Here is a 27,703-nt window from a genome sequence, read left to right on the forward strand (position 1 = left end):
CAGGTGCTATGTTTGTGGAACCCCTTTTGCATCTCTGCTAGTCAATCAGAAAAGGAAACCAAAAATGAATGACAGGCCTCAAAGTTCTAACATAAAATGAGAAAAGGCATGGAAGCAGATGCAAAAGAAGAAAATGTGCAATTGAGAGATTGGCCTTTATTAATATCAAAATACAGATTTGTAATGGATTCATATTATTTCATGAAAAAATTTGTTTAGTCATACCAAAATAGTTCATTTCTGTTACAAAAATTATTTGCACCTGAAAACTGTTATGCATACTTCCTCCCACTTAAACTCTCAAAATTCCATTCTCTTTTCAATTACATGTTCTTTGTTGTCATATTTGGCATTCCATGTGCTGTATTTGGCATTCCATGTGATTTTTACAAGGCTAAGAGAGGTGAGACTGAGTATAAAAACAAAGCCTATGAAATAATTTCCATACTCAAGTGAGGTCAAAAACGCATGAGCAAAAAATTGATAGTACCCAATAGTGCAGTAAAGAATCACCAATCGGAATCTGTGAGTGTGTTAACATGTTAAGACACACCCAGAAGACGTGTTTCCTTCCCATTCTTCAAGAACACAGAATGATAAAATGTGCACATTTAAGAAAATTTTTTTAATCTTACAGCTATATTTAGTTGATTCTTTAAACTTTCTTTACTCATCAAGATTAATGTCAAGGATTGAAGAACAGCTATAGTAACATTCAACATAATTTTATAGGCAATCTTTTTTTATTTAAAAAGTCTTCATTACTTAAAATTGCTATACCTTCTTATCCCCAAATCACCTCTAAGACTTTTCTTGCATTAACGTGGAGCATGCATAATTCCAAACAATCAAAAGCAAGAGATTTATTTCCAAGGTAAAGCTGGTCCAGGTAGCATAGCAAGAATTCACCCACATGTTGCTGCTATGGTTAAATTCCTCATCAGAGCCTCTGGATGCTGAAACCTGAATAAATGATAAGACCCTCCGATTATTTGAGCATTTCTCTTATACTCATAAATAATGCAAACACCCACAAAACACAGCCACAATTGAGGTTAAAACAAGGAAATATAAACTATTTCCTGTACCAAGTACCTTAGTGGAAAAAGCATGATTTTCTCAGGCATATGGTAACTTCTGCAGAGTAGTATGTATACCTTAAAATTGTGGTCTTTGCTAGGCAATCCATGTGTGAGAAAGGCAAGAATTCAGGAGATGAGGGTTTTATTATAAGGAAAATGCCTTTTTATTGGCTGTCTCTGGCTCACGCATGGCCAGAGGCTCCAGGATTCCAGGGGCCACCCATGCAGATGGACAGCTGATGGTGAGGACCAGGTCTTCACAGCAAGGCTGCACCCACTGACAATGCCCTAATTTTGTTCATATTTTATTTTTTTTCTTTTCACATTCTGATACCTAGTTCTATGTGTATTTATATATAAATATCATGTAATATATATAATGCATATATTATATAGTATATGCATAAAGTATGTCCTTTATATATCATGTTATATATGACATAGCTGTATATATAAAACAGATGTCATATATATCATATGGTATCCTCTGTATTATTGATATTATACATCTACATAGTCTATATAATATGTAATGTATAATATATAAATACACATATATGATTCTATAGATGCATAAATTATGTAATACATATATCCTTGTATAAAATGTTACAGCTATATTAAAAAAACAAAATCAAACACTGACCATATGCTTGCTTTCTCCTACTTTTCTGCTATTTTCTAATTTTGGTGATGAACATATATTTATAGTGGGACAGATAAGTTTTATATGATTATATTTTAAATGAACAAATCAATAATTCAGGTAACACTGGTGCAGTATTAACTGCTATTCTTTAAAGGCTTTAAAAAGCCTGTGGTGTGAAGGGTGGCCTCTGGAATGCACAGGTGCTCACATAAAGCAGATGTGTAACACTGCTGTTTTGTTTTGTTTTGCTTTTATTAAAATTTAATGATTCACCCTTTGTTCACAAAACCACATAATTTCACATGCACAGATGTACACTCTCCAGCACCAAGTCTCCAGAGCCCATACACACTGCTGTAATTTCTAAAGCATAATAGAAATGGATCATCAGAGAGGAAACCTCTCAGTGCTTCTGGGGTTTTGGAGGCAGGGAAATCCCCCACGTGGGACTCTGAGGGCCGGGTTCCTGGAGGAGCAGGCTTAGAACAGGAGAATATCAGGAAGTGCCCAGGTTCAAGCAGAAGGTTTTGGGGTGGGGAAGGTACAAAGCCCTATGGGAGCTTGGCCACCTCCCTTGGGACCCTCCCACCAAGGATCACAGGGATATCTCCAAAAAGCAGTTTTGAACACGATTTGGGCTTAACTATCCTCCACAGCTACTTTTACCTGCAAAATAACACTCAAGAACCTACTCTCTCTGGCCACCTTCCTCCCCTCATCTTCCTCTGCTGCTAGATCCCAAGGGGCTGACCCTCCCAAGTGCTTCCATCACCTTCAATGCCTAGAGCATTCTCTGGAACTTCCTTTCTCACAAGGTCAGATTCCATCTGTATCCTCAAGCTTTCCTCCACCACACCCTCCAGAACAAATTTCCTTCTCCTTTGAATCCATGAAGCACTGAATCTGTGCCCATGTTCTAGTTATTTCCTTCCAAAGTGGATGGTGAGATGTGGGGCAGGGCTTTGAGCTCTCAGCTCCTTTGCCCTGGGCCAGTGGATTTTTCTGAGCCATTGTTTCTTAGCTCAGAGAAATGCTGCTTATCATCTCTCAATCACCTAAAACTATTACAAAAGGTAACATATATCTTAAGTTCTTTCATACCCAAGGTTTCCTAGGGAGCCAGGACAACTGAAATCCCTGAGTCTGAGGGAACCACAGGTGTGGTTCATTGTTAAACAGGACTGATCCCAGATGCAGCAGTAGGGTGGACTGCTAAGGTAACTCAGGGGCTACTGGGCTCCCACAAGAGCAGAAAACCTGAAAGAACAAGGCTCAGGCCAAGATCTAGATCCAGACCCGGTGACCTAAACAAACAGCAGATCACAGGATCAGTTTCACTCAGGCTAGATGACTCCAATTTGATCATCCTCCCCAGACCAGAAATGGCAGGAACCGAGGGCATGACAGTTTTCTCTCTGGGACTAACTGCATTTCATCAAACTCAGGATACAGCGAGCACAAACTGCATCATTTTTTTATGTGTCATGATTTATTTTAAGGAATCCTGAATGTTTTAGGAAGCGTTCTGGTTTCAGAGATGCTAAGATATGGAATCGTAGAAGTAATGTGGTTATGGTTGTGTAGAGGCTTGACTGTAATAGGCAGTCAACAGAAGTTATTTCTTTTTGCTCACTTGGGGCCAGACTTGTCTCGTCTTTATACCAACTGCGGCATCGGCGACTAGGTCAGGCGTGAAGTCACTGTTGCAATGACTGAAAATCACACTGATATTTACTACACTCTTCCTCCACTTCCCTGACAATGCTGCAACTTGATATGAATTAGTCCTCAAAGCAATGTTAGTTGATTGTTTGGTGAGTAGTATTCTGGCCCCACTGTGTAGATAAGGGGACTGAGGCTTTAGAGAGGTTCAGTCATTCAACCAAATTTCGAAACAGAGCTACTAGGATTACAACCTAAGGACTAGCCCATTTAACTCAAATAACATAGCGCCAGACCCGTGAAACCACTATGTTAAGTGAGAAGGATGGTCAAGAGTTGTGGAGATAAGGTGACAGGAAGAACTGGATTATGGGTTTAGGAGAAGAATTTACTTAAAAGCTTCAGCTTGAGGTCTTCCAACTGTCTTTTCTATAATTTGGGGCCCCAGAAGTCAGGGTTTGATTTTGTTTTGGTGGAATCAATGTAAGAACATTATTTTCTACCCTGTGATTCCAATTCCAGGCACCTTGAGGGACTTAGATTCCTCATAATTTAAATCACACTTTAAAAAGTATTTGAGTTAACACTTTTCCCAAGGGATTGTGAATTATTTACGCATCCCCCCTCGACTTTTCCACCAGCATTAGAAAGAGTAAAGGCCAAACTCTGGAAAATCCCTCCCCTTCACTTCCTGATTCATTCACATCATGCCTTTATAACCTGGGAACAAAATCCTGTCTTTCTGCAGTGGCTCTTGCATGCACATTTTATAATAAAGTGGAAAAACGTGATGAAGAACCTGGAAGGGAGTATAGAGATTACTGAGGGGAGTAGAAATAAAAAGCATTTCCAGAAAAGTTAGAACACAAACCACTCATTCTCCCAACTAGTAAAGCAGCAATCTGCAAAAAAAAAAAAAAAATTAACACAAGAAAAAGTTGCCTGGGCTTCAAGGCACTGCATTCCAGAAACAAAGTGGTCCTTTACCATCACGGCACCATCCGATACACGGGGTCACCAACTTTCAGGTTCCCGATTTTTTCCACAGTATAATACATTCCGAAAAGTGGGGACGTCTTGTATATTGACTTCTCCGAAGGATCACACAGGCGGTAGCTGAAAAGAAACAAAAACTCACTATCAGGCACGAAAAGGAAATAATCAATATACTTTCCCTGCAATTCAAGTTTCCATTCTCAGGTCATCAATAAAATAAATAGTCTTTTCTCCCTCAAACAGTTGAGGGAGAAACTGTGGGCATTTAGTTGGACTTCAAATAACCCTGATTTTCTAGAAGTACCCAAAGAGTCTAAACAATGTTTTCATAGTGTCAGTGGGAATCCAAAAAGAAAAAATGTACAGGTGTTACTTAAGATGCCCAGTTTTTTTTACATGCACCACAACTGCACAAGGTATTGTAACATACACTCATGCATTCTGAAAGTGGAGCTCTGGGGAACTCTCCACACCCCGTTGAATGCATTTATGTGATACCATTCCACCCGTTCCAAGTTCATAAGCCTGAGGATGAGGCTTATGGGTGAACAAAGCAATGAAGTCAGAAACACCATCAGCACATGGGCTGAACTCTCACTGAAGCGATTTTTTTCAATAGATGAATCTAATTGCAAGAAAATTTGACTTCACTGCATCTTCAAAACCAAAAGTCAGGGTCTCCCTCATTGTTCAGGGGTTAAGTCTCAGCACCATCACCATTACAGCCTGAGATTCAATCCCAACCAGGGAGCTGACCCACATGGCACAGCAGACCCCTCCTGTCTTGCCCACTGCTCACCTCAGCAGTATATTTCAGTCAATCCACCTGTTCTGTTCCCCACTCTGTCTCTGGTGAATCCTCTCAACCCCCACATCTCTGGCCTACAACCCAGCTCTTCTATGCAAAAAAAAAAAAAAAAAATCAAAAGCCAAACCAGAATTGTACACCTGAAGGGCCCAAGAAATAATCTCTTCTCTGATTCATCAGAAACAGACAACAAAACAAAAGAAAGGACAATGAAATTGAGGCATCTGCTTCCAAAGGCTAACCTGGGTTAAGGTATTTTAAGCTATTTCAAAACACATCCTCTCTTGAGAACCCAGGTCAGCCTGAAATTCTCTAAGTAACAAGACAAACCACATGAAAACACTTTGGCATCAGAGGCTCCCAAATAAATAAGCTCAGACAAGCCATTACAGTCCATTTCGTCTACTATTTCATTACACAACATCAAATTATTCTCATATTCCTTGATGTTGATTCTACTACAGAAATTTGAGTTGCAGTAAAAATAAAATATTTTAAGTCTTTGGAAATACACATAAAAATAATAAAAACTGATCTGAGAGGTGAAATTTTCATTATGTGGCATTACACAAGAAGAAATGCACCAAAAGCACTAGAAAATCCATCGAGGAAAAAAAAGAGGGAGTAGAAAATCACTCACATTAACCAACAGACATGAACTAGACAGAAGCCAGAGGGGGACGGTGCACAGACAGAGGCCCTCCCCCGCCAGCCACACTGGGGTGGGGACACTCTTAAAAATACAGGAGACACCTGGCACTCTACCTCTTCAGGGTTTCCAGAGGCTCCTTTCTGTCTATCACTCCTGTATCTGGGTCCACCGTGGTCAAAACGCACCTGCAGTGTGATAACCAGGAGTTAGGTGATGGTTAAGAGCCAATGTGCACACCACACCCCAGAGGTCCAGTCCCCTGGGAAGCCTTACCTGGGGCAAGACAAAATCTTCTTCATTTCTACGCCGCCAATAAGGAGTTCATCCCAGGTATCCTACGAGGAAAGGGAAAGTTGTCTTTTTTTAAAAAAAGATTTATTTATTTATGCATACAAGAGCTGGGGTACAGGCCAGAGGTGTGGGGGGTTAGAGAACCCACCAGTGAGAGAGTGGGGAACAGAACAGGCAGATTGACTGAAGTACACTGCTGAGAGGAGCAGCAGGCGTGTCAGGAGAGGTCTGCTGTGTCATGTGGGTTGTTCCCTGGCAGGCTGGTGTGGCTGCAGTGGCTGCACAGGCCAGAGGTGTGGGGGGTTAGAGAACCCACCAGTGAGAGAGTGGGGAACAGAACAGGCAGATTGACTGAAGTACACTGCTGAGAGGAGCAGCAGGCGTGTCAGGAGAGGTCTGCTGTGTCATGTGGGTTGTTCCCTGGCAGGCTGGTGTGGCTGCAGTGGCTGCAGACAGCTTCATAGGTTGCGTCTTAACCCCTTGCACCACCAGGAAGGCCCTGAAATTTGTCTTTGGAATTAAGCCTTCGTTAGTCTTTAGAGCAGTTTATTTGAGGGCTGGTACCCTGGACAAAGAGAGGAAAGTAACAACAGATGCCAGGAAGTCGCTATCAAAAGAATTCAAAAGTGGAGAGAGAGACAAAGAAGCTCTTGACTACCAAATAACGGTCAAAGGCCTAGACGGCAGATCTGAGTCAGGTGGGAAGACAGTTGGCAAAAAAGCCTGAGCGATTTGCTGTGACAATGAGCTATACAAGGAGTATCCTGAAGAGCAACGAATTTCAGAAGATCAGCATTTCAAATCCCCTGGACAGCCACAGAGTCTTTGGGCACCTGAGCCTCAGATGCTCCTCCTACCCTCGCCCCACCTGCTGCGGCCGCTTTCCCAGCCCCGGCAACTCCAAAGCCCACTCTCAAGGCCCGTGTGCCCCTCCCTTCCCAGCTCTTGGTTACTAATTGCTGCTCATAAGTTCATGATATTGTGTTGTACACACACCTGTTAGACACTATTTTAGGCTCTGTTGAGACAAGTGGAGGGAATAACTACATAAATAAACAACATTATTTAGAAATTCTTAGCAAATTTTCTCATTTGGTATCGGTGATCCTACAGGATTACAAGAGGCTAGAAGTCATCTGCCAGAGACCAGCAAAATACCCATGGGACATATGTACCATGGTAACTGAGTATTAGAAAGGAGGCTGTGAATCTACATTGACTAACACTGAATAATGGTTAGATGCTGCTGAGTGTAGCGAGCACATCTCTATGCGCACTCACGGAGGGTGACTCCGCTTGTGTGAAGGTGTCTGTATAGAGAGCTATTTGTAGATATTTATAACAATACAGTTGAAAGATTCTTCACCACGTTTAAACAGTATGATTTGTTTATTTTACTAATTTTTATTTTCTTCTTTGTTTATTTTTCATAAGAAGCAGGATCCTTCCAACCACACATTTGAAAAACCATTTTGGTCTAGGAAGTTTCTCTGATTCTCTCTGACACCAAGTAGATGTTTTCCTTTCTAACACCAGATCTGCAATTCTGACTGACAAGGAACAGCTAAGCAAATTAATCGTTCCTGCTAAAGGGTCTTAGGCCTGGTGCAGTAAATAATCCCATGCAATTATAAATAACAAGTTTGCTTACTTGATAAACCTTTCCTTAGAGAGCTTTCCCTCTAAGTTTTAGCTTATCTAAAAGAGGTTACATTTTAACGAGGTTGCATTTTAACAAGGTTGGACAGCCGGCCAAGGTGATTTATCTCTCAAAGAATATCCCCGAATGTCCATCTTCCCCCCTTTGTATATGAGTTTTACAGCAAATAGCTGTGCTTGCTAACCAATGTTAGCAGTGTAAGATGGTTGTGTATAAAAGAAACCCTTTGTCTCTAGCTAGATCTTAGGGGACTGCCCAGGTCTGAAACCTCATGCATGAGTAATAAAGCTTCTCCTGACCTCACCATTCCTGAAGTACCGTTTATTCTTCCCTTGCATGGGTAAAAGGCTACAATTTATTTCTGCAACATGACAACAACTAGGCATCCAACAACGAGCTCCACTTCCAGCGCTCACTGCCTGAGGTTAGCCCTCAAGCTCGTCCCCACGTCCAGGGCAAATCCAAGTGTCAGTCTCCAAACAGCTATACATCAAGAGCACCACGACCCCCACCTCAGATCTGACATTTTGCTAGAAGCTCACTGAACTCAGGACAGTTCAGGACCCTAAAAGACACTACTCAGGAACAAGCAAACAGAAGAGATACAGAAGGTGAGTTCTGGTGGGGAAGCTGGGAACTCCCCAGAGGTGTGTGTTCACCAACTTGGGGGCTCTCCAAACCCCCTCCTTTCTGGAGCTTTCTGGCAGTTTCACTAGGTAGGCACGGTTGATTAAGTCACTGGCCATTTCTCACTGAACTCAACCTCCAGCCTTTCTGTGAGGTCGGTGAGGGGAGGAGGAGCCTTAAAGTTCCGACTCTTCAATCAGGGCTGGGTCTTTCTGGTGACCAGCTTCCATCCAGAAGCTATTTAACCCCTACCCTACCCTGATACCTCCTTAGCATACACTCAGCAAGCCAGCAAGGGGCTAATTAAAAATAACAAGAAATTCCAAGGGTTTTAGGAATTGTGTCAGGAAATGCGGACAAAGACCAAATATTTCCCATTATACCACACAGTTAAGTTCTCCCAAACCAAAAATTTTTTTACTATTTTTAAGATATATAAGTAAAATAATATCCCTTAATGTTCTAATCTAAAACTTCATCACTCCCCTATAAAGCAAGCCTGTTGGATTCCTCTTATGACTGACCCTACACACACCCTGTATCCAGTGCTCCTTTCTCTGGGGTCACCCTCCATCTGCTGAACCCTGGGCATGCCTCGTCTCAACACCCCCACAGAAGGCACAGTGGGTCCATTTCTGTTACCCCAGCATCCAGCTCAGAGATTAGCACCAGCAAACTTTCAATACATGGTAAATGTGTGCTGCCAGCTTGAGGACTCCAAGATCTTGACTAATGGTGTAAACTTGCAGGAAATGGGCCTCCCTGGTTGCTCAAGGGGTTAAGCACCACACTATCAAGCAATCCACAGCCTCTGCAGCACAAGTTCGATCCCCAGCCAGCCAGGGAGAAACCCATATGGCCCAGCAGACCTCTCCTGTCTCACATGCTGCTTCCCTCAGCAGGGTATTTCAGTAGATCTGCCTGTTCTACTCTCCACTCTGTCTCTGGTGAATCCTCTCACCCCCTCCCCGCACCTCTGGCCTGTACCCCAGTTCTTGTATGCATAAATAAATAAATCTTTAAAAAAATGAAAAATAAACTTGCTGGAAATATGTTTCCTTAACAGAAGGAAAATTCTATCTCATGGATGGACGCACACAGGACAGGATATGATGAGAATTATCAGTTTACACATGACACTGTTTTTCATTTATCAGATGAGTAAAGATTATAGGCATCACTGCTGACAAGAGAACCAGGAAAGTAGCATGTCTCTGCTCAGTTCCTGGTACTATACTCCAGCACAAGCTTTCTGCAAAACAACATGACAATACATATGGAGCCTTAAAATGCTGATTTTGCATTTGCTGAGAATAACTTTGGAAACACAGACAAAGAACGTTGTACAAAGCAGTTCATTATTTATTGTAAGGGAAAATGGGACACAGCCTAAATGGTGGAGCATAAGGGAATGGCTAAATAAGTTACTGCACAGTTTGCTGCCTGGAAATAAAGCCTCAATGAGAGTTAGAGAGTTTATTGGATAATCAAAGTGAGGATTTGAATCTGGAAGCAGCCCCACGGATTTTTTTTTTACTCTGCAAGAGTGGTTCCAACAAACAGTGAAATTTAGTTGATTTAGGTAAGAACAGTGAGTTATTTACTTTAAAAATGCAATTATTCTTGACAGAGGCGCTTCATGTTCTAAGCTTGTTTGACCTAAGGATATGCTGATGCAGAGATGCAAAAGTGGGGTACCATTGTTAAATCTTCTTTATCAGCTCCTGGATCTTAGGGTAGGGGGAAGAGACTGCCTTCATTCACCCTGTGTCTGGAGAGGTAAGGAGGATTAAATGAGATGATGCAGTGAAGGGACCAGCACATCCTGTAAGCATTTGAGGATAACTGGGAGCCATTTGCATTCTTTTTTTTCTGTAATTATTATTATTGCTACTTCACAAGTCCCTGTTATGCTTTTGGCAAGAGAGAAAGTTCTAATCTAGGCACTCAAATAAAGTCCTAACACATCCCACACCTAGGTTATTGGAGACTGGCTGTGGATGGCAACTTGCAAAAATTTGGTTTTTCAATAGCAGCAAAGGATAGTCCTAGGGATCACACAACTGGGGAAGAGTAGCGGTGAGCTTCTCCACAGCTTTCTGACCTCAAATCCAAGGCCTCTCTAAAAGCTTCTTGGATAAGCACTTCCAAAGCAACAAACACCACACTCAGGGTTTTCTCCAAGTTTCCATACTGCTCTGTTGTAATGTGGGGTGAGGAATGAGACAAATAAGATGTCCCCAAAACATGTCTGCTCCTGCTCACTGGGAGAGGAGGCAAAGTGCAGGGAGCACTGACTCCACCTTGGGCAACTGCAGAGATAAGCAGGGGTCAACTGTATCATTTGAAAACGCAGCTGCTTTCCATTCCCGGAGCTGCCCCGAGTACGCCGCCTTTTAAAATTTCAGCACTCCATGGAAAAATGCACTGTCCTTTGGATCACAGAGTAAAGTTGCACGAGGCACTATTGTTTATGTTTTTGCAACAAGTAATGGCCTGAATTTTTGCACCATGCTTAGCTCTGGTATTTTGTTATTATTAGTTGGTCTATTAAATATTAATGTGCATTATCATTTGAGATTAATATTTAATTTAAGTACCACTAATTGAAAGAGTTCCTGTTGGCCATGGTTCATGCATCAGGTTCTTTCTTAGCTATTAGCTATCAGGCTTCCCAACTTAAGGAAATAAATCAGCAACATTGGTATCGTTTTATCATAAGGCTAGTTCGAGAACTTTCTCAGAAAAAAACATGAGTATTCTACCTTGCTTAGTATGTCTATAAATTCATCAGTAAATAGGAATAAAACCACCAAATAGACTTGGAGCACCAAGTCACATAACATTTTATTACTAAGGAAAAAAAAAAGATTCCACCCAATTGCCTGAGAACACAATCAGGCTTACATTACCCTTTGCTTCCATTTCAGAAGCGACAGGAGAGCAAACATCTTCAGGCTGGAATGACCATCTTTTCTCCTTATTCTCATGACTCAAGATCGTAAACAAAAATTCCCAGCAAAACAATTTGTCCTCCCATGAAGATAAAGCAAGAAAAATTTTATTCCTAAAACAAAGTTTCTCAGAAAATAATGCGCCAATTACGAGATTCTTGTGAAAGAATTTTTACTTCAAGGACTCATTTCTAATCCTGTCATGAGTCACGTACATTAACACTGAGCACTAATTACACCCCCAGAAACTGGGTCAGGGGGAGATGGGTGGGTTTCCTGGTGAGCTAACAAGGCTTGAATATCAGACCTCACACACTGACTTGTACCTGACCCCTTTGAGTCCCTGCACCTAATGTTATAATTTAAATATTTTTTAAATGTGGTTATTTAAAATAAAACTTCTTAAAGAGAATCTCCAACTTGTAGAAATTTCAGATACTGCCAAGTCTGGATTTACTGGAGAAAGAAGGATCCCATCTTCAGGAGCCACAGGCCTGAGGTTGGAGAATGAGCCCATTGTAGAATCTTCACTCCCTTTCAGATTCTGCATAGTCATCCAAAATCAGCAACTAACTGAAGGCTCACAAAGAGTGAGCCCATCCCAAAGAGAAGTGTCTATCAGTGCAGTCTGCACTGGCACTGATAGACTTGGCAGCAGAAGTCCTTCTGCCCACCTGTGCCTATGCAGGTGCTTCTTTTCACCAACTCTCTGCCTCTGTAGGGCAGCCTTCCTGCCTGCCCGTGACCTGCACCATGCCAGGACTTCACTGACCTCCCTCAGCAGAGGCAGCTCTCCTCAAGGCCGCCTGCCTGCAGAGACCATGCAAGCCTCTCTTAGCAAACCTGTCCTTATTGGGGCACTCTTCCTGCCCACTTGTGTCTACGCAACTGTCTTTTACTCTTCTGTCCCTTTTCTAATAAACCTGCTCTTTAAATATAACTAATGTCTCTTATCTCATGGAGAAACTCGCCGGGGAAACTCGCCACTGCAGCTGAATAGGGAGCTCTGGTAAAACCTTCCCAGAGTAAACCCAAGAACCCCGCACTCCAAACCCACTGACTCCAAAAAACGACACCAAAGTCATCACCCCTCCTTACCATGCCCCTACTCGCATCCGCACCTCATCTCCTCTTAAGTCAGAGCTTGTCCAGGCACCCATCACAGGAGAGTCACCTGGGCGGTGCTGCCTATGAAGAGGCGAGGCCTGGTCACTACTCTGATGTGGAATTGAGAAGTTTTCCTAGAAGACAGTCTGCTGCTAAGCATGTTCCTACCTCGGATGAATGCAAATCATAACTACTCCCCTTTCAAAATCACTACCAGCTCCTTAATATATACCCACAACGTAGAATCCAAACTCCTGGGCAGGAAGGCCGCCAGCCAGCTCCGCCTGCCACTTGGCCTTTCCCCACAGAGCGCCTGTGATTCACAAACATCCCCATGTCCCTCAATGCCGTGGCCTCTGTGAGGTTGATTTTTAACAAAAAACATAGACTTGGTCTTCACGGGTGTTCAGCCCACCTCCAGCAGCGGTCCAAAACCCCTGACATTTCCTGTCATGAGATCCAGGAAGGTGTCTTTTGTTAACAGGGTGACTTTTGGATCCCACCTAAAGAGGGGGGGCTGCTTCCCAATGGAGCCACCCAAGAGTTTAGAAGCTGGAACTTCCAGCCCCACCACCACCTTCTGGGAGGGGAGAGGGACTAGAAATGGGGTTCAAGTTCTACTGGCCAATGATTTAATCAATCATGGCTTCATTGATGTCTCCATAAATATCCAGAAGGAGGGTGTTTGGGGAGTTTCTGGGGAGGTCAACACATTGGAGAGTGGGAAAGGCATGGAAATTCTGTGTCCTTTTCCTGCCCCTTGGCCCCTGCACCTCTTCCATCTGTCTCTGAGTCAGATCCTCTTATAGTAATCTGTGACCTGGCAAGTAAAAAGTTTCTCTGGGTTCAAGTCACTCTAAAAAATTAATTATAGGCAGTTTAAGCCCAAGGAGGGGGTCATGGGAACCTCCAATCTGCATCCAGTCAGTCAGAAGCCAGGTGACAAACCGGACTTGAGATTGGTCTCTGGGGCTGGGGGGTTGGGTTCTGAGCACTATGCCCGGAGCCAGGAGCACTTACCTCTTCAAAAGCATCGCAGCCCGTCACCACAATGTTTGGCCTGAAATTTTCCATTTTCACTTTCTTCTCCAGCCTGGTGTTCAGATCAGCCAGGGAAGCTTCCGAGAGGATCATGATGGGGCTACAGTCTGGGTAGGCCACCTGTGCCAAGAACGCAGACCTTTTAGGCCTCCTGTCCCAGAAAATGCCCTCTACCCACTGTGCTGCCAGGCCAAGTCCAGAAACAAAGGCAGGTGATGCTGTGGGCCGCTCTGCAGTGGAGTCAGCACCTCACCTAGGGCCAGGCTCTGGGTCCACCCCCAGGAGTGTGAGGCCAGAGCTGGGCTGAGCCAGCACTACCCCAGGCCTCACCTTCCTTGGTTATCCCACATCCTCCTCACACAGGCGACAGGAGGTGGCAGTCAGGCTAGCTCTAGGAATCACTTCCTTCACTACCATGCTGTCAGGCAATGTGCATTTTTTTTAAAAAGATTTATTTATTTATACAAGAACTAGGGTATAGGCCAGAGGCGCAGGAGGGTGAGAGAATTCACCAGAGAGAGAGAGGGGAGCAGAACAGGCAGACAAACCAAAGGCACTGCTGAGGGGAGCAGTGGGTGAGACAAGAGAGGTCTGCTACACCATGTGGGAATCTCCCTGGCTGGCCAGGAATCGAACCCATGCTGCAGAGACTGTGGACAACTGTGCTCAGCCCACTGCACCACCGAGGAGGCCCCGCAATGTGCATTAATTGAGCATCTACTGTGTCAGTTCTAGATGGGTAAACGGCAGTGAACAAAAGCAGATAATACCCCTTCATTCAAGGAATCTATAGTTCAGGGGGTGTGGTCGACATCCCTGAGGGTGCTTGCGTTTTAAACTTGCCTCCCTGAAGAATCAAAGGCATTGGTCCTGAATCATAGCTGACAGCAGGGCCGTTTCTTTAGACAGAACCTTCTCAGTGCCTGACATTAGCACACTGGAAGGGCAGGCCTGGAGAAATCCAGTTTTAGGCCTCCCTGGTGGTGCAAGGGGTTAAGCACCGCATTGTGAAGCAATCCACAACCTCTGCAGCATGAGTTCGATCCCCGGCTGGCCAAGAAGAAACCCATATGGCACAGCAGACCTCTCCTGAATCTCCCAGTGCTCCCCTCAGCAGTGTATTTCAGTCAGTCTGCCTGTTCTGTTCCCCATTCTGTCTCTGGTGAATCCTCTCACCCCCTGCATCTCTGGCCTGTAACCCAGCTCTTGTATGCATAAATAAATAAATCTTAAAAAAAAAAAAAAGAAATCCAGTTTTGTAATTTTAGGAAGGCTGGATTTAGCCCAAACAAACCTCTCACTTTCACCCTGAGTTTTCTCCTGGCTGCCCATCTCCATGGGGGTCACCTCCCAGGAGGGACAGCGTTCACCCTCTGCAGTGTCACAGTCTATCCTCCCTGCCTCCTGGGGGCCCAGGCTGTCGATCCACTTTCCACCCCGAATCCCTGCCCCAGGTGCACCCCAGCCCCTGGGTTACCCTATACCTTCCTACCTGGCACCCCCAGCGAGGCCCTTGTGAGCCAAGAAGGAAAGCAGGAAGAGAGGAGGTACCAGGAGAAGGGAAGGGCAGCTCCTGTCAGCTCACCTGGTAATCCTGCACAAATTCAGGGAAAATTTTCCTTGATGATCTTCCCTTCATGTTTTTTTCAAACTGAACCAGCCTGAATGCTTCTGTTTTCAAGAAGTTGGTGAACCACTGAGCCGCTTTGTCTCCACAGTCCCTGCCCTGAATGTCAAGACCAAATAGCCTGGAAGATCACAGGAAAACATTGGGGTCACTTTCTTGCATCAACATGGGGACAATGGCGGCAAAGATGGAAGAGGCAACTCTTGGGAACTGAGAGTCCCAGAAGGGGCAGTGGGTGGTCCTTGAGCCACAACTGGGTGGGACTGTGGGAAATGGAGGCAGAATGCAGTCCCAGAATGCAGACCCTTACTGTGCCTGCAGTTCAGATGCACCTGAACTTGGAGTCCAGCAGACCTGGTTCAGCTGGGAGGTCAGCCATTCTCTAGTCCCTGCCTGTAACATTTAACTGCTCTGACCTTCTGTCTGTAGCTGTATATTGGAGCTAATAATATAGTCCCAACCCTTCTTGGTGGAGGGAGGTACCATTAGATAACACAGTGACCTTCATGGGGCTTTTGCTTGAACACCCATAAAAGACTTTCAAAAAGCTATGTACCCCTTACAGAATTGTAAACACTTGTACCATAGGTCTAATTGGTTGTGAGAGCTGTCATTCCCATTGGATAGTAAATATTTAGATAGTAAATATAATGTAAATATAGAAATTGAAAATAAAATATTATAAAGTATAGTCAATTTTATAATTATTATTATAGATATATAAATTATATCAAAATAAAATTATGCAGTGGAATCCAAATTCCACAATAGTGTGATATCCACTCCAATCCATTTAAAATATACATTATTATGTATATCATGTATATTATGGTCCAGTAGATATGCAGCACTGTATAATTTGAAGGTGCAGAGGATCATGACTTGACTTATATATATTACGTAATGATCACAACACAGTAAATTTAGTTAATATCCATTATCTCATACAGATACCAAAAAAGGGATTTTCCTTGTGATGAGAACCAGTAAGCTGTACTTTTATATATGTATTATATGTCTTCTTATAGATCATATGTCCTTCCCCCCCACCTCTGAAACCACTACTCTGCTCTCTTCTTATTTTAGTTTGTGGGGTTTTTTTCCATTGGAGGGATTACTTGTAGATTTCACATATAAGTGAAATCTTATAGTACTTGTCTTTCTCTGCCTGATTTATCTCACTTAGCATAATGCCTGAAGGTCATCCATATTGTTGCAAATAGCAGGGTTTCCTTCCCTTTAAGGGATGAATAATACCCTGTTGTGCATCTATATCCATGTAACATATACACATATACATGCATACATGTCTATGCATATATATGTGCATTATTCAATAAAGTACTGGAGTTGATGATTAGTATAAGGATTATATAGGATGTCTGCCTCAAACCGTACACAAAAATAAATTAGATATACTAGAGCCATAAATGAAAAAAGCAAAACTTCAATAGTTTTAGGGAAAGGATAGTAGAGGAATTTCTTTATAACTTTGGAGGAGATCAAATTTCTTAAGACACAAATAAAATGCTAATCCCAAAAGAGAAAGACTAATTCATTTAAGAAAAATAAAATTGGGAATGTCTGTTTATCAGAAGATACCATCAAAAAAAAAAAAAAAGTCACAAAGTGGGATGTTTGCACTTCATATAATTGGCCAAAGGTTTATATACAGCAAATGCCAAGTAAGGGAAAACTTAGGCATAAAAATATGAACAATAATGAATCATAAAGAATCCATAATTACCAAGAAAAAAATATTCAGCCACATCAGAAATCTGAGAAATGCAAATTGAAACCACAAAGAGATGCCACCATCAAGATATTTATAGAATTTGGGCCTCCCTGGTGGCGCAAGGGGTTAAGTCGCAGCACCAGGAAGCTATCAGCAGCCACTGCAGTGGAGTTCAATCCCTGGCCAGGGAGCTACCCACATGGTGCAGCAGACCTCTCCATCCTCACCTGCTGCTCCCCTCAGCAGTGTATTTCAGTCAATCCACCTGTTCTATTCCCCACTCTGTCTCTGGTGAATCCTCTCACAGCGCCCCCACCGCTGCACCTCTGGCCTACACCCAAGCTCTTATATGCATAAATAAATAAAAATAAATCTTAAAAAAAAAAGATATTTACAGAACTTAAAGTGTAAGGAAACTTAGATGATGAGGACACAAGACGATGGACCCTAACTCCGATGAGGTATAAAATGGTATGACCTGGGAAAACAACCTGGCATTTTCTTATGAAACTTAATATGCACCTACCTATGAGTCAGTAATTCTATTCCTAAATACATGCCTAAAAAATTTTAAAAATCCAGAGAATATTGTATTAGGGGAGAAGCTAAAAACAATTTATATGAGCAGGGGCAGGAGAATGAATCAGCACACTGCAGCAGATTCACACAATAGAAACTACGTCACAGGGAAATATGAACTAGAACTATCAGTTAGAAGCAACAAATGGATCAATCTTAGAAACATAACATTGAGAAAAATAGGAAATTGCAGATGAAAACATGCAGCATAATATTTTGATAAACTTTGAAATTAAGCAAAATTTAATCATATCTTATTTAGGAGCACATACACAGGTAAAAAGACAATGGGGGGCAGCAAAGAATGAGGAACCAAAGAAATCCAAGATATTGAGGGAGGAGGGGGAAATAAATTTCCCCTACCGCTCTGGCTCTTCTCAGGCTCACTGAGCCATCAAATTAGTATCACAGATTAGTAGGAGAAAATAATTCATTTAATTACACATGTATGGAGAATCTACTTGGCTGTAGATTCTGAAGCCAATGGAGCCAAAGGGGGCATATATCCTGAGCTAAGGAATGGGGCAAGGGCTGGGGTTTTCAGGAGAAAGGAGGGGAACTCGCATGCTGAGGAGAGAGAGGGTGAATCATGTGACAACGACCAGATGCTCTGTAATTAGATGCTCTCCTGCCTTATAGATTAGGCTTTTTTTTTTTTAATTTTATAGAGGCATGTTTTTATTTATTTATTTGTTTGTTTGTTTGTTTGTTTATACATGCACTTGGTACAGTCAGAAGCGCGGGAGGATGAGAGAATTCACTAGAGCCAGAGCGGGGAGCAGAGCAGGCAGAAGGACCGAAGTACACTGCTGAGGGGAGCAGCGGGTGGCAGGAGGGGTCTGTGCGCCATGTGGGACCCTCATTCGGTGGCCGGGGAGCAGCCGGGGATCGAACCAGCACCGCAGAGGCCACGGGCAGCTTCGCAATCTGGGCCACTGGGGAGGCCCAGATTAGGCTTCTTTTGGACAGAAAGGCTATTTCTTGTAAAAATCCTAATTCTGAGTAATACCATTAATTTTCATTCTCCTAGGTAGTTAAGGGAGTGGCAAAGGTTTCTCATGAATCTGCAGGGCCTCAACTCACATCAGCCCCAAATAATCCACATGCCAAACTGACATGTTCTGGACATCTTGGGGAGGTCTGTCCTTTGCTGGTTACCTCCAAGGGGCCAGTTACCAGGAAAGTACCTGAAATATTTCTGTTCATTGTATTTCTTACATTAGGTACTTTGCTACATGTTTGTTTCATTATTATGTTTTATAATTTACATATACATTATACATCCTTTGGTTCAAATATTTACTAATGTTGTCAATTGTCAATATGTCCTATTCCTGAATAAAACTTAGCTGGAGAGACTTCTTTTCAAAAGGAAATATTATTTCAGTTATAAAGAAATTAAACTTCCGTTGGACTGTCCATGTTTGAAGTAATTTCTTCCTTCCTTTCGCTTTAAAACATAAGCTCAGCCTTTTTAGACAATAATCACTCATAAATCTTTGTGATGATTAAGAAGACCTATTAGTCTATAATTGTTCTCCAAGCTTTATGCCACACAGGGTGTTCTGCCTGTTTCACAGGTCAGAGAGCCTAGAGGGAAAAAATTGCTGATGAGAAAGGGAAGTCTGCCAGGCAACATTTATATCTGTCACTGAACTGATGTCAACTAAGCATTTATCCATGAACCTTGGACATCCCTCAATCTAGTTAGAAAGCTACAGTTCCCTTTGATGGGTTTATTTGCTCAAAACCTGCAATTAGTGGGAAGGCTTCTCCCCTCCCAGTGCACAGGAATTACAAACACACACCTTGGTGGGAGGTGGGTTCAAATCCCAGCTCTGCCTGTGATTTACATCTTAGTTTCCTCCTTTGTGATGCAGATTTAATGGCATGGGTTTCATAAGCTTGCTAAGATCATTAACCAAGAGATTATATTCGTTGAGTTATTGTTTCTGCAGGTGTTTGAAATCTGAGAATCTTGAGTAATGGGTTTTAGCTTAGACACTTCACTTGTAAAAGCAGACAGAGTACAGGAAGCAATCTGGGACACTCACTGAGCCTTGGAACATTTGGATAACACCAACTCCAGGGGCTGAAAATGTTCAGCTGCCTATAAAGGGGTCAGCACATCCCATGACAAGGTTCTAAGCTTCTGATATTTCCTGAGAGTCCAGGAAAAACCACTAGGAAGCTTTGAACTGGACAGTTATGCAGGGTTCCCCTAGACAGAGAGGAAGCTCAGGCCTTAGGGTAATCTCTGGGCAGATGTGGGAATCTCTTTTTTTTTTCTCTTTTTCCTTTTTTTTTTTTTTTTTTTTTTTTTTATAGAGGCATGTTTTATTTATTTTGTTTTGTTCGTTTGTTTGTTTTTTTTGTTTATACATGCACTGGGTGCAGTCAGAAGTGCGGGAGGGCGAGAGAATTCACCAGAGGCAGAGCGGGGAGCAGAGCAGGCAGAAGGACCGAAGTACACTGCTGAGGGGAGCAGCGGGCGGCAGGAGAGGTCTGCGCGCCATGTGGGACCCTCCTCCTGTGGCCGGGGAGCAGCCGGGGATCGAACCGGCACCGCAGAGGCCGCGGGCAGCCTCGCAACCCAACGCTCAACCGCTGCGCCACCGGGGAGGCCCTCTTTTTCCTTTTTTTTTTTTTTTTTTTGTGGGACCCTCGCCAGCAGCCAGGGAATGAACAGGTGCTGCAGAGGCTGCGGGCAGCCTCGCAGCACAGCGCTCAACTGCTGCACCACCAGGGGAGGCCCAGATGTGGGAATCTCTTACATCTGACTCTGCTTGGGATGTCTTCATTTCAGTCCCAGACCTCAAAGCTACAGGGTCACCTGGAATAGCTCCAACATCCTTATCAGCCAACCCTGAGACACAGCTAGTGAAATCTCTACTCATTTGCTGGCCGCCTGGCAGGAGGGCTGGCAATTCTGAATAGAAGTCTACCTAACTTGAATAAAAGGAAGTAGACTCTAAAGACAGGCCCTTTGCAGCCCCTTCTACTTGTATTAATAATGTTTTATTATTTTCTGTATTTTTTGATGGTTTGACACCTTAAGATCTTGCTGATGATGCTGAAGGAACCACCCCTCCCAGGGCTGGCCAATTCCTAGAGAGTAAACCACTAGCCTGAGGGGCCTTCCGTACACAGGCCACCCAGCCCAGACCCCTCACCCAACGACCTCCTCTGACACCCCTGGACCCCAGACCCCACTGAAATTACTCAAATGAGCCATTCTAAGCCTACCCATCCTGCCTCACACTCAGTCTTTCTTGCAGAAACCGCAGTGAAGGCTCTTCTTGCTCACTTTGCCCTGCCTCCCTGCTCTGCCTCCTGACCGACCCTGGTGCTTACCATGTGGCCCTGCACGTAGGCCCTGCTTCCTGCTTCCCAGTGTCCTGTCTCACCATAGTGGGTTCAAACATCCTAATAGAGCAATATTCTGCCTCACCCACTCACACCTGGCCAGTGGCTCCATCTAACCCACTCTAGACTTCTCTTTAAGATTTCCTGCACCAAGTTCATCACCCACCACACCAGCTATAGCAACAGACAGCAGGGAGTGGCTGAAAGGAAAACAGGTATGTCCCAGGTCCCCGGGTTCCCCCAGCAGAGCACCTGCAGTCGTGAAGCATATTGGAGGGAGGCATCTTGCTGGGGAGGACCAGCTCATCCACGCCTGGTGCACTGAGGATCAGGTGGTCATCCTTGGCGGTGATGGAGACCAGCACCAGGCGAGGCTCCTGTCGGGCAGTGACCATGTGTCCATCTTCCTTAATCACCAGCCAAAACCTACCCAGAAACAAATAGGAACATGCTCAGAAAATTCTCCCCATCCTCCCAAGAGTCTTTCTCTGGATTTCTGTTTCATGAAGTACCTCCCACCCATAGCCCTGAACTCAGGACCAGCAATTTTTTTGTAGACAATTATCCAGATCTGGTAAAACTCTTTGGGTTCAAAAGTGAAAGCCCCCAAAAGGAGGCTGTTTGGCAAAAATAGCCCTGGGAGAGAACAATGGGTCAACATAGGAAAATCCCCAGTTCAGAAAATAAGGCTGGCATAAGGCTGACTTAGGGACCTTCCCTCTCTGCTTAGGCAACACTGTCCCTCATTTTGAACCTCCTTTTGGTCAGAAACGTCCCCTAGACCTGTTGGAAGCTTCTCTGTGGAGGCAAAAGTTTATAAAGCCTTTTTGTTGTGGAACAAAACGGGTTGGCGGGGACAGCAGGCCCAAGTACCCGAAGTCCTAGAAGGGGGTCTGGTCACCTTTGGGACTCCCAGAGAGTCCGCCCAGCCTGTTCTGTCTAAGTTGCTGCAACATGCACATCCTCCACCAGGAAACCCCCTAAACAGCCTTTCTTCTTCATGCACACACTGACCCCAAGAATAAAAACCCCTGCAAAACACATGCTTCACAGAACTCCACTTACCTCTGAGGGAGCCTGCTGCTCTGGGCTCAGTTTTCCAACTCTGTACGGTAACAATAGAAATGGGCAGAAAATCAAACAGCTCTGGGCATTTAAAATGTTGCAGAGGCCAGAAGTCAGCTAAACAAAGCCCTTAGCTGTCAAGATGCCCGGTGGCTTGCAAGACCCAGCAGAACCCACACCCCCCTCGGATTATGCTATGACCACTGAGCGGAACCCAGTGTGAACGGGAAGTTCCCTGTGTGACCAGGCACAGCTCGACCCAGCAAGTCTGTTGAAATAGTTTCCAGGAGAAAAAGAGCTAGAAGTCTGGCTTCTCACCTCTTCTCACACATAAATTAGATCTGGGCACAAAGTGAATGAATGTCTAAGGTATACGACGGGCTCTCGCACCCTCACCTTTTAAAAAATATTTATTACTTATTTTGGTGTAGTAGTGTTGGTGGGTGACACTATGTATGAATTAGGAGATTAGGGTCACCCTTCTTCAAATGCCACACCATGGACACCACCAAAACACCCATCCTCCTCCACCATCACACCCCTTATCTTGAATGCAAAAAAAAAAAACAAAAAAAAAAAACAGATCCCCACATTGTAGAATGACTAACACACACTCTTACACAAGCACAAAGGTATGTAAATTGAAGCCAAACCTCTGAAGGGCGAGACCAGCACCCAGAGAAATCTGGAGGCCTCTCCCAGATCTAGATTCTGAGTTTGATAGGTTCCTGGAAATTTTGACTTTAAGAGAAATGACTATAAGAAATGACTATAATGACTATAAGCAAGTCCTCCTATAAAGATGTTCAACATCTGCTTGCAACCACCAGCAGTCCCCAGTGGGCACCGGGGCTTTGCTTTTTCTTATCTCATCAACATTATAATGAAACAAGGTTTATTCAAGGACAGATCGGTTACCCATGGTGAGGGTAGGGTGAGCTGAAGAGTGGGAAGGGAGCTTCCTGGTTAGCTCATTTACACTTTTGCCTGGAGCAGGGCACAGGTGAGTGGGTAAGGCAGAATATTGCTTTATTAGGAGACACAAAGGATTTGATTACTAAATTCTTAATGAAAGTATAATGACCTTAAGGAAAATAAATTTCGACATCACTCTTTTGGATGCAATGTGAAGTTGGCAGACAAGGACCGTGGGCCATGAGTCCTTGGGTACTGATGAGTGAGTAGCAATGGAAATTTAGAGGCTTCCCAGCAGTGAGCAGGATGAAAGGACACCCCTTCTGGAATGAGGGCAGCTTCCCCAAGGAACACACCTCAACTTGTGACTGGAGCCCAATGGAAGGTCTGAGATAATGTGATGAGGCCAGCTGAGGGGAGGTCACCATGAGCTAATCCCTCCTTCCCACCTCATCTCTGGAACACCCACCTCCCCCATCAAGCAGAGCCCTGGCCAGGTGCTGACAGAACTGCCCCTTCCCTGCACCACCAGCAGACCCCAGCTGGCACCTGCGTCCTGCTGAGTGTTGGAGTGAGTCCTGGCGTGGCAATGGTGACAGGACAGAGGCATTTTTGGAACTGTCTAGACTTGTCCTGTTTCCTGAGCAATGCAGGGCAAAGGCTCATGCCCACCTCTCTAGGGTACCTTTCAAGGTGTCTGCAGTTCCCAGCATTCTCTGACCCACTCACCTGTGGGGCGAGGATGGATCTGTAGCCCAAGGAACACCTGCCTACTTTCTGACATCTCTCTTCCCTTGGGGCAGGGTCCTATCCCAATTTCCAGCCTCATGCTTAAGTGTGGAGTTCTGCATGACCCTGCTCCAATGAACCCCACTGAGCCTTGTCCCCCAAAGGACTCCCTTGGAGATCAGCACATGACAGGTCACACATCCACATGGAGTCACAACCACTTGCACATTATTTCTGACAGCCCCTCCCTGGGCTGAGCCTTCTCATCTCATGCTCAACTCCCAACATTAGCCCTTTCCTGGGCTCACAACCCTGCCCTTTGCTGCAGGCTTTTTTTTATAATCAATTGGGAATTAACAGTGAGAAGTGGTGCTGGAGTTTGGTGCTCACCACGACAATGGCAAAGGCAAGTGACAACTTGAAAGCAGCCCGACATGGGATGGGGCAGAGACACCCACAGACCAAAGGTTGCTACCTGTACCAGACCCAACCACCCTCACTATGCTGTCATCCTGAGAAAGGATATTTTTTCACCACTGCCACACAGATGTTGCCAAACGGGTAAATAATTGGCAATGTTTGCCAGATTCCAAAGAAAAGCTAAGTTCACAGTGTGAAGTGTTCCATAACCAAGCATCTCAACCTAATGTCCCAACCTAATATACTGGACTTAAAGACACTGATTTTACACATAAAGCTGGAGTCCGTGGTGGAGGGATCTGTGCAGGAGCCAGCGCCTCAGATTCCCCAAAAGAACAACAGAGGGAGGAGAAGCAGAGCCCGGACAACTGGCACATCCGTCGTCACTTCTAAACTTACAGATTGGCCTGGGAAGCAGAAGGAGTGAGGCTGAGAAGGGGAAAGTAAGACCCCCATAGAGAACAGACGGCAGGAGGAAGCGGAATCCAGGAGGGCTCATGACACTTGGGAAAATCCATTTGGGAACTCATTTCTCCAAGGGATAACTGTGCAGAAGAAATAAAAGACTGACATCAGAGAGGGTTTGGACAGATTTTAAATGACCTGGTCAAATATGACTGTGAAGCAGAACAGGGATTTACAAGGTCGAGGAGAGCAGCCGTGCCCTCCCAGCGGCTTGCGGGATGGTGGCTCAGCATTCTGCTGGGGATGCTTCAGATGCACCTGAAGTTCTGGGTGCTCAAGTCAAGCAGTCAGAAACACATTAGAGCTTGGAACAAAACATCTCTGGAAATGTGAAGCGCAGAGCACTTACAGAGAAAGACCCCAGCCTCTTAGAACAGTTCCTAAGAACTGTCCCAAATGGAGCTATATAAAGTAGGCCTTTCCCTGCTTTCTCCACTATTTGTAGTCTCAGATTGGTTGAGATAACAATAGCAGTCATTTAGCAGAGATTTTTCCTGCTTGTTTTTGAGTTTCAATCATCTTTTAATAATCCAGATCAGACAAGGTCTTAGAGAACATTAAGTTCTTTTGCAATGATAAAAAAAAAACGAGGCTCCAAAGAGGTGAGAGGTTAAAGGTCTCCCCCAATCCATCCTTGATCCTCAAAGCAATCTGCATTTTCACACCACACACCAGCGTGCGTGACAAGGTGTGCATGCCCTCATAGAAATCTGAGTTCAAATCCCTTCAGCACATACTAATTTTGTGACCTGGATGACCTCATCCATCCTAATACTGTTTCCTTATTTGCAAAGTGGCCATACCACTTGGCCCCCAAGACTGTTAAGAGGCTTACGTAAAATCATCTCCACAAGGATTTAGCTCAGTGTTTACTGCCTATTAAATCACTGAATAAACGCTTGTTTCCTGAATAAATGCTTTCCTTCCATACCCCTCTCTACCCAGCCCCACCTCAATCCAAGTATTTATTGTTCTAATCAAGGAAGCTGACACTGTTCCATTAATCTGAGGATGCCCACAGGTGCCAAAAAGCAAAGGACAAATGTTTTCCTTGCCCAGAAGCAACAGTCATAGCAAAGTAGTGACAATGACAAGTGGGAAAACAATGGGAATTCAGGTGATCAGAAAAAACAGAACTGGAAACTCCTGGTACAAATATGACAAATACGTCAGCCCTTCTATGAGGAAAGAGGCAGCACACAAGGCATCCCAAGAGTCCGCCTCTCCCTGCTTGGGGACGGTGTCCAGTGCCTAAAGCCTTCCCACAAAATGAGAACTTCTGTAATCCTTCACACTTGAATGCACTCTATCCAATCTCTCCTTCTTCTGAATGATTCCAAATAAAATCCTTTAATTGAAGCAGGAGAATCACCTGGGGTGATTTCAACACCCTGTGTGAGCTGGCTTCACTCTGGGTGATTCTGATTCCATAGGGCTGGGATGGGACTCTCCAGAAGTTATAGGTTAAAATAACTCTCAAGGATTAAAAATCTGGGGTGGAAAATTCCCAGTGAGTGACACGGTCTGCATACAGAACACCTCTCTAAAATAAGCTGGAGTTTTCTCTTGTGGGGAACCCAGATCTTTAAGAGAAGAGAGATTACTTGAGTCCTGGAGTGGACTTGGGGCAGCAGACGGCCTCTGCTAGAAAGTTTCATGAATGACCTCCACCCGCTGGACACAGGACCACAGCCAAACCATCCCAGCCAGATAGCAAGGCAGCTGGCACCTCTTTCTAGGGTTTAACATCCTCTGCTTCAGATGAGCCTTCCTCATAGCCAGTTCAGGGGGCAGTGAGTGTTGTCTGTCACCCACGTCTGGGGTGAGTTCAATGGCAGGGCATTGAATTCTTTTTCCTACCTGAAGGAGGAGAATAAAATATCTATGTACCGGGCCTCCCCTGGTGGCGCAGCGGTTAAGCGCTGGGCTGCGAGGCTGCCCGCAGCCTCTGCAGTGCCGGTTCGTTCCCCAGCTGCCAGTGAGGGTCCCACAATAAATAAATAAATAAATAAATAAATAAATAAATAAATAAATAAATAAATAAATAAATTCTATATACCTGGCCCTGCATGGGACATTGTGAGTTCTCTGCATCTGAAGGAGGGACACACTAGCCCCTTCATGTCCACCATCACACTGGCTTCCCCAGTGCTGCCCTCCCCCTCCTCAACAGAACCCTTCACTCTGCTCACATCTTCAAAGTGGGTCAGATGTGTCCACCTCCTGGGTCTCCCAGCTACTTTCTCCAGGACTACAGACATGGGGGAACTAACCTCAGCAAAGCCCAAGCCAGTGTCCTTGAACAAGACTTGGTTTCCAGCTCCTCTGTCTCCCCACTAGTAGCAGCTGTACTTTAGATTTCTTTTCTTACGCTTTTATCAAGAAAGGATCAAAAAGGGCCTCCTTGGTGGCGCAAGCACCACACTATGAAGCAATCTGCAACCTCTGCCGCAGGAATTCAATCCCCCAGCAGCCAGGGAACTACCCACATGGCACAAAACTCTCCTGACTGGCCCGCTGCTCCCCTCAGCAGTGTACTTTGGTCAATCTGCCTGTTCTGCTGCCCACTCTGTCTTTGGTGAATCCTCTCACTGTTCCCCCCACACCTCTGGCCTGTACCCCAGCTCTTGTATGCATAAATAAATCTCTTTTTTTTTTTAAAAAAAGGCAAACATTAAAAAACAAGGAAGAAAGAAAGAAAGAAAGGATCAGAAATGTGTCAGCAGGCGCCTTGGAGATTACAGAAGGTGAATTTGCCATCCAGAGAGGGACAGGGACTTGCCCTACCTACCTTTCCAACTCTGAACCTGACATGAACTTCACCTTCCCTGTGAAGGGTCAAAGGCAGAGAGAACAACCAGCAGCCCCGGGAAACCAGACGGTCCACCTCCACTCTCCTTCCCCCGTTCAGGCCTCACTCCTCTCCCCGGCTCCCCACCCTCTCCCGGGCAGTCCCTGGGGCCCGCCCCGCCGGCTTGTGTCCTACCTGTCGCGCAGGTGGCCGCTGCGCAGCCCCATGGGGGTGCACTCGGCCTCGCTCACCGGCACCCCTTTGCAGGACTTGACCGGGTAGATGCAGAGCTGCGCCACGGTCCCCACCTGCTGCCGCCGCCGGCGCCGGCCCGGCCCAACGCGGCGCCAGGCGACCGTCCCCAGCGCCACGGCCGCCAGGCCCAGCGCGGCCACCCCCAGCCAAGCCGGCCGGGGCTGCGCGGGGAGCCGCGGCGCCGGGAGGCCCAGGCGGGCCAGAGCGGAGGAGCCCGCGGCGCCCAT

At 44.9% G+C, this 27,703-nt stretch overlaps 1 protein-coding gene across 1 annotated transcript; it reads right to left on the reverse strand.

Moving 5' to 3' along the window:
• Window positions 1-27,703, reverse strand: MTARC2 (mitochondrial amidoxime reducing component 2). The gene is made up of 8 exons (XM_037495974.2): window positions 27,417-27,703; window positions 21,089-21,262; window positions 15,115-15,277; window positions 13,509-13,649; window positions 6,123-6,184; window positions 5,963-6,034; window positions 4,381-4,509; window positions 1-963 (listed from the first exon to the last, which is right to left on the reverse strand). Exons 1-7 carry the CDS (start codon window positions 27,701-27,703, stop codon window positions 4,383-4,385), a joined length of 1,026 nt encoding a protein of 341 aa, XP_037351871.1. The 3' UTR covers window positions 1-963; window positions 4,381-4,382.

Source organism: Talpa occidentalis, unplaced genomic scaffold (genome assembly GCF_014898055.3).
Source record: "Talpa occidentalis isolate TD23 unplaced genomic scaffold, MPIMG_talOcc4v2.1 talOcc4.8, whole genome shotgun sequence".
NCBI classification, from domain to species: domain Eukaryota; kingdom Metazoa; phylum Chordata; class Mammalia; order Eulipotyphla; family Talpidae; genus Talpa; species Talpa occidentalis.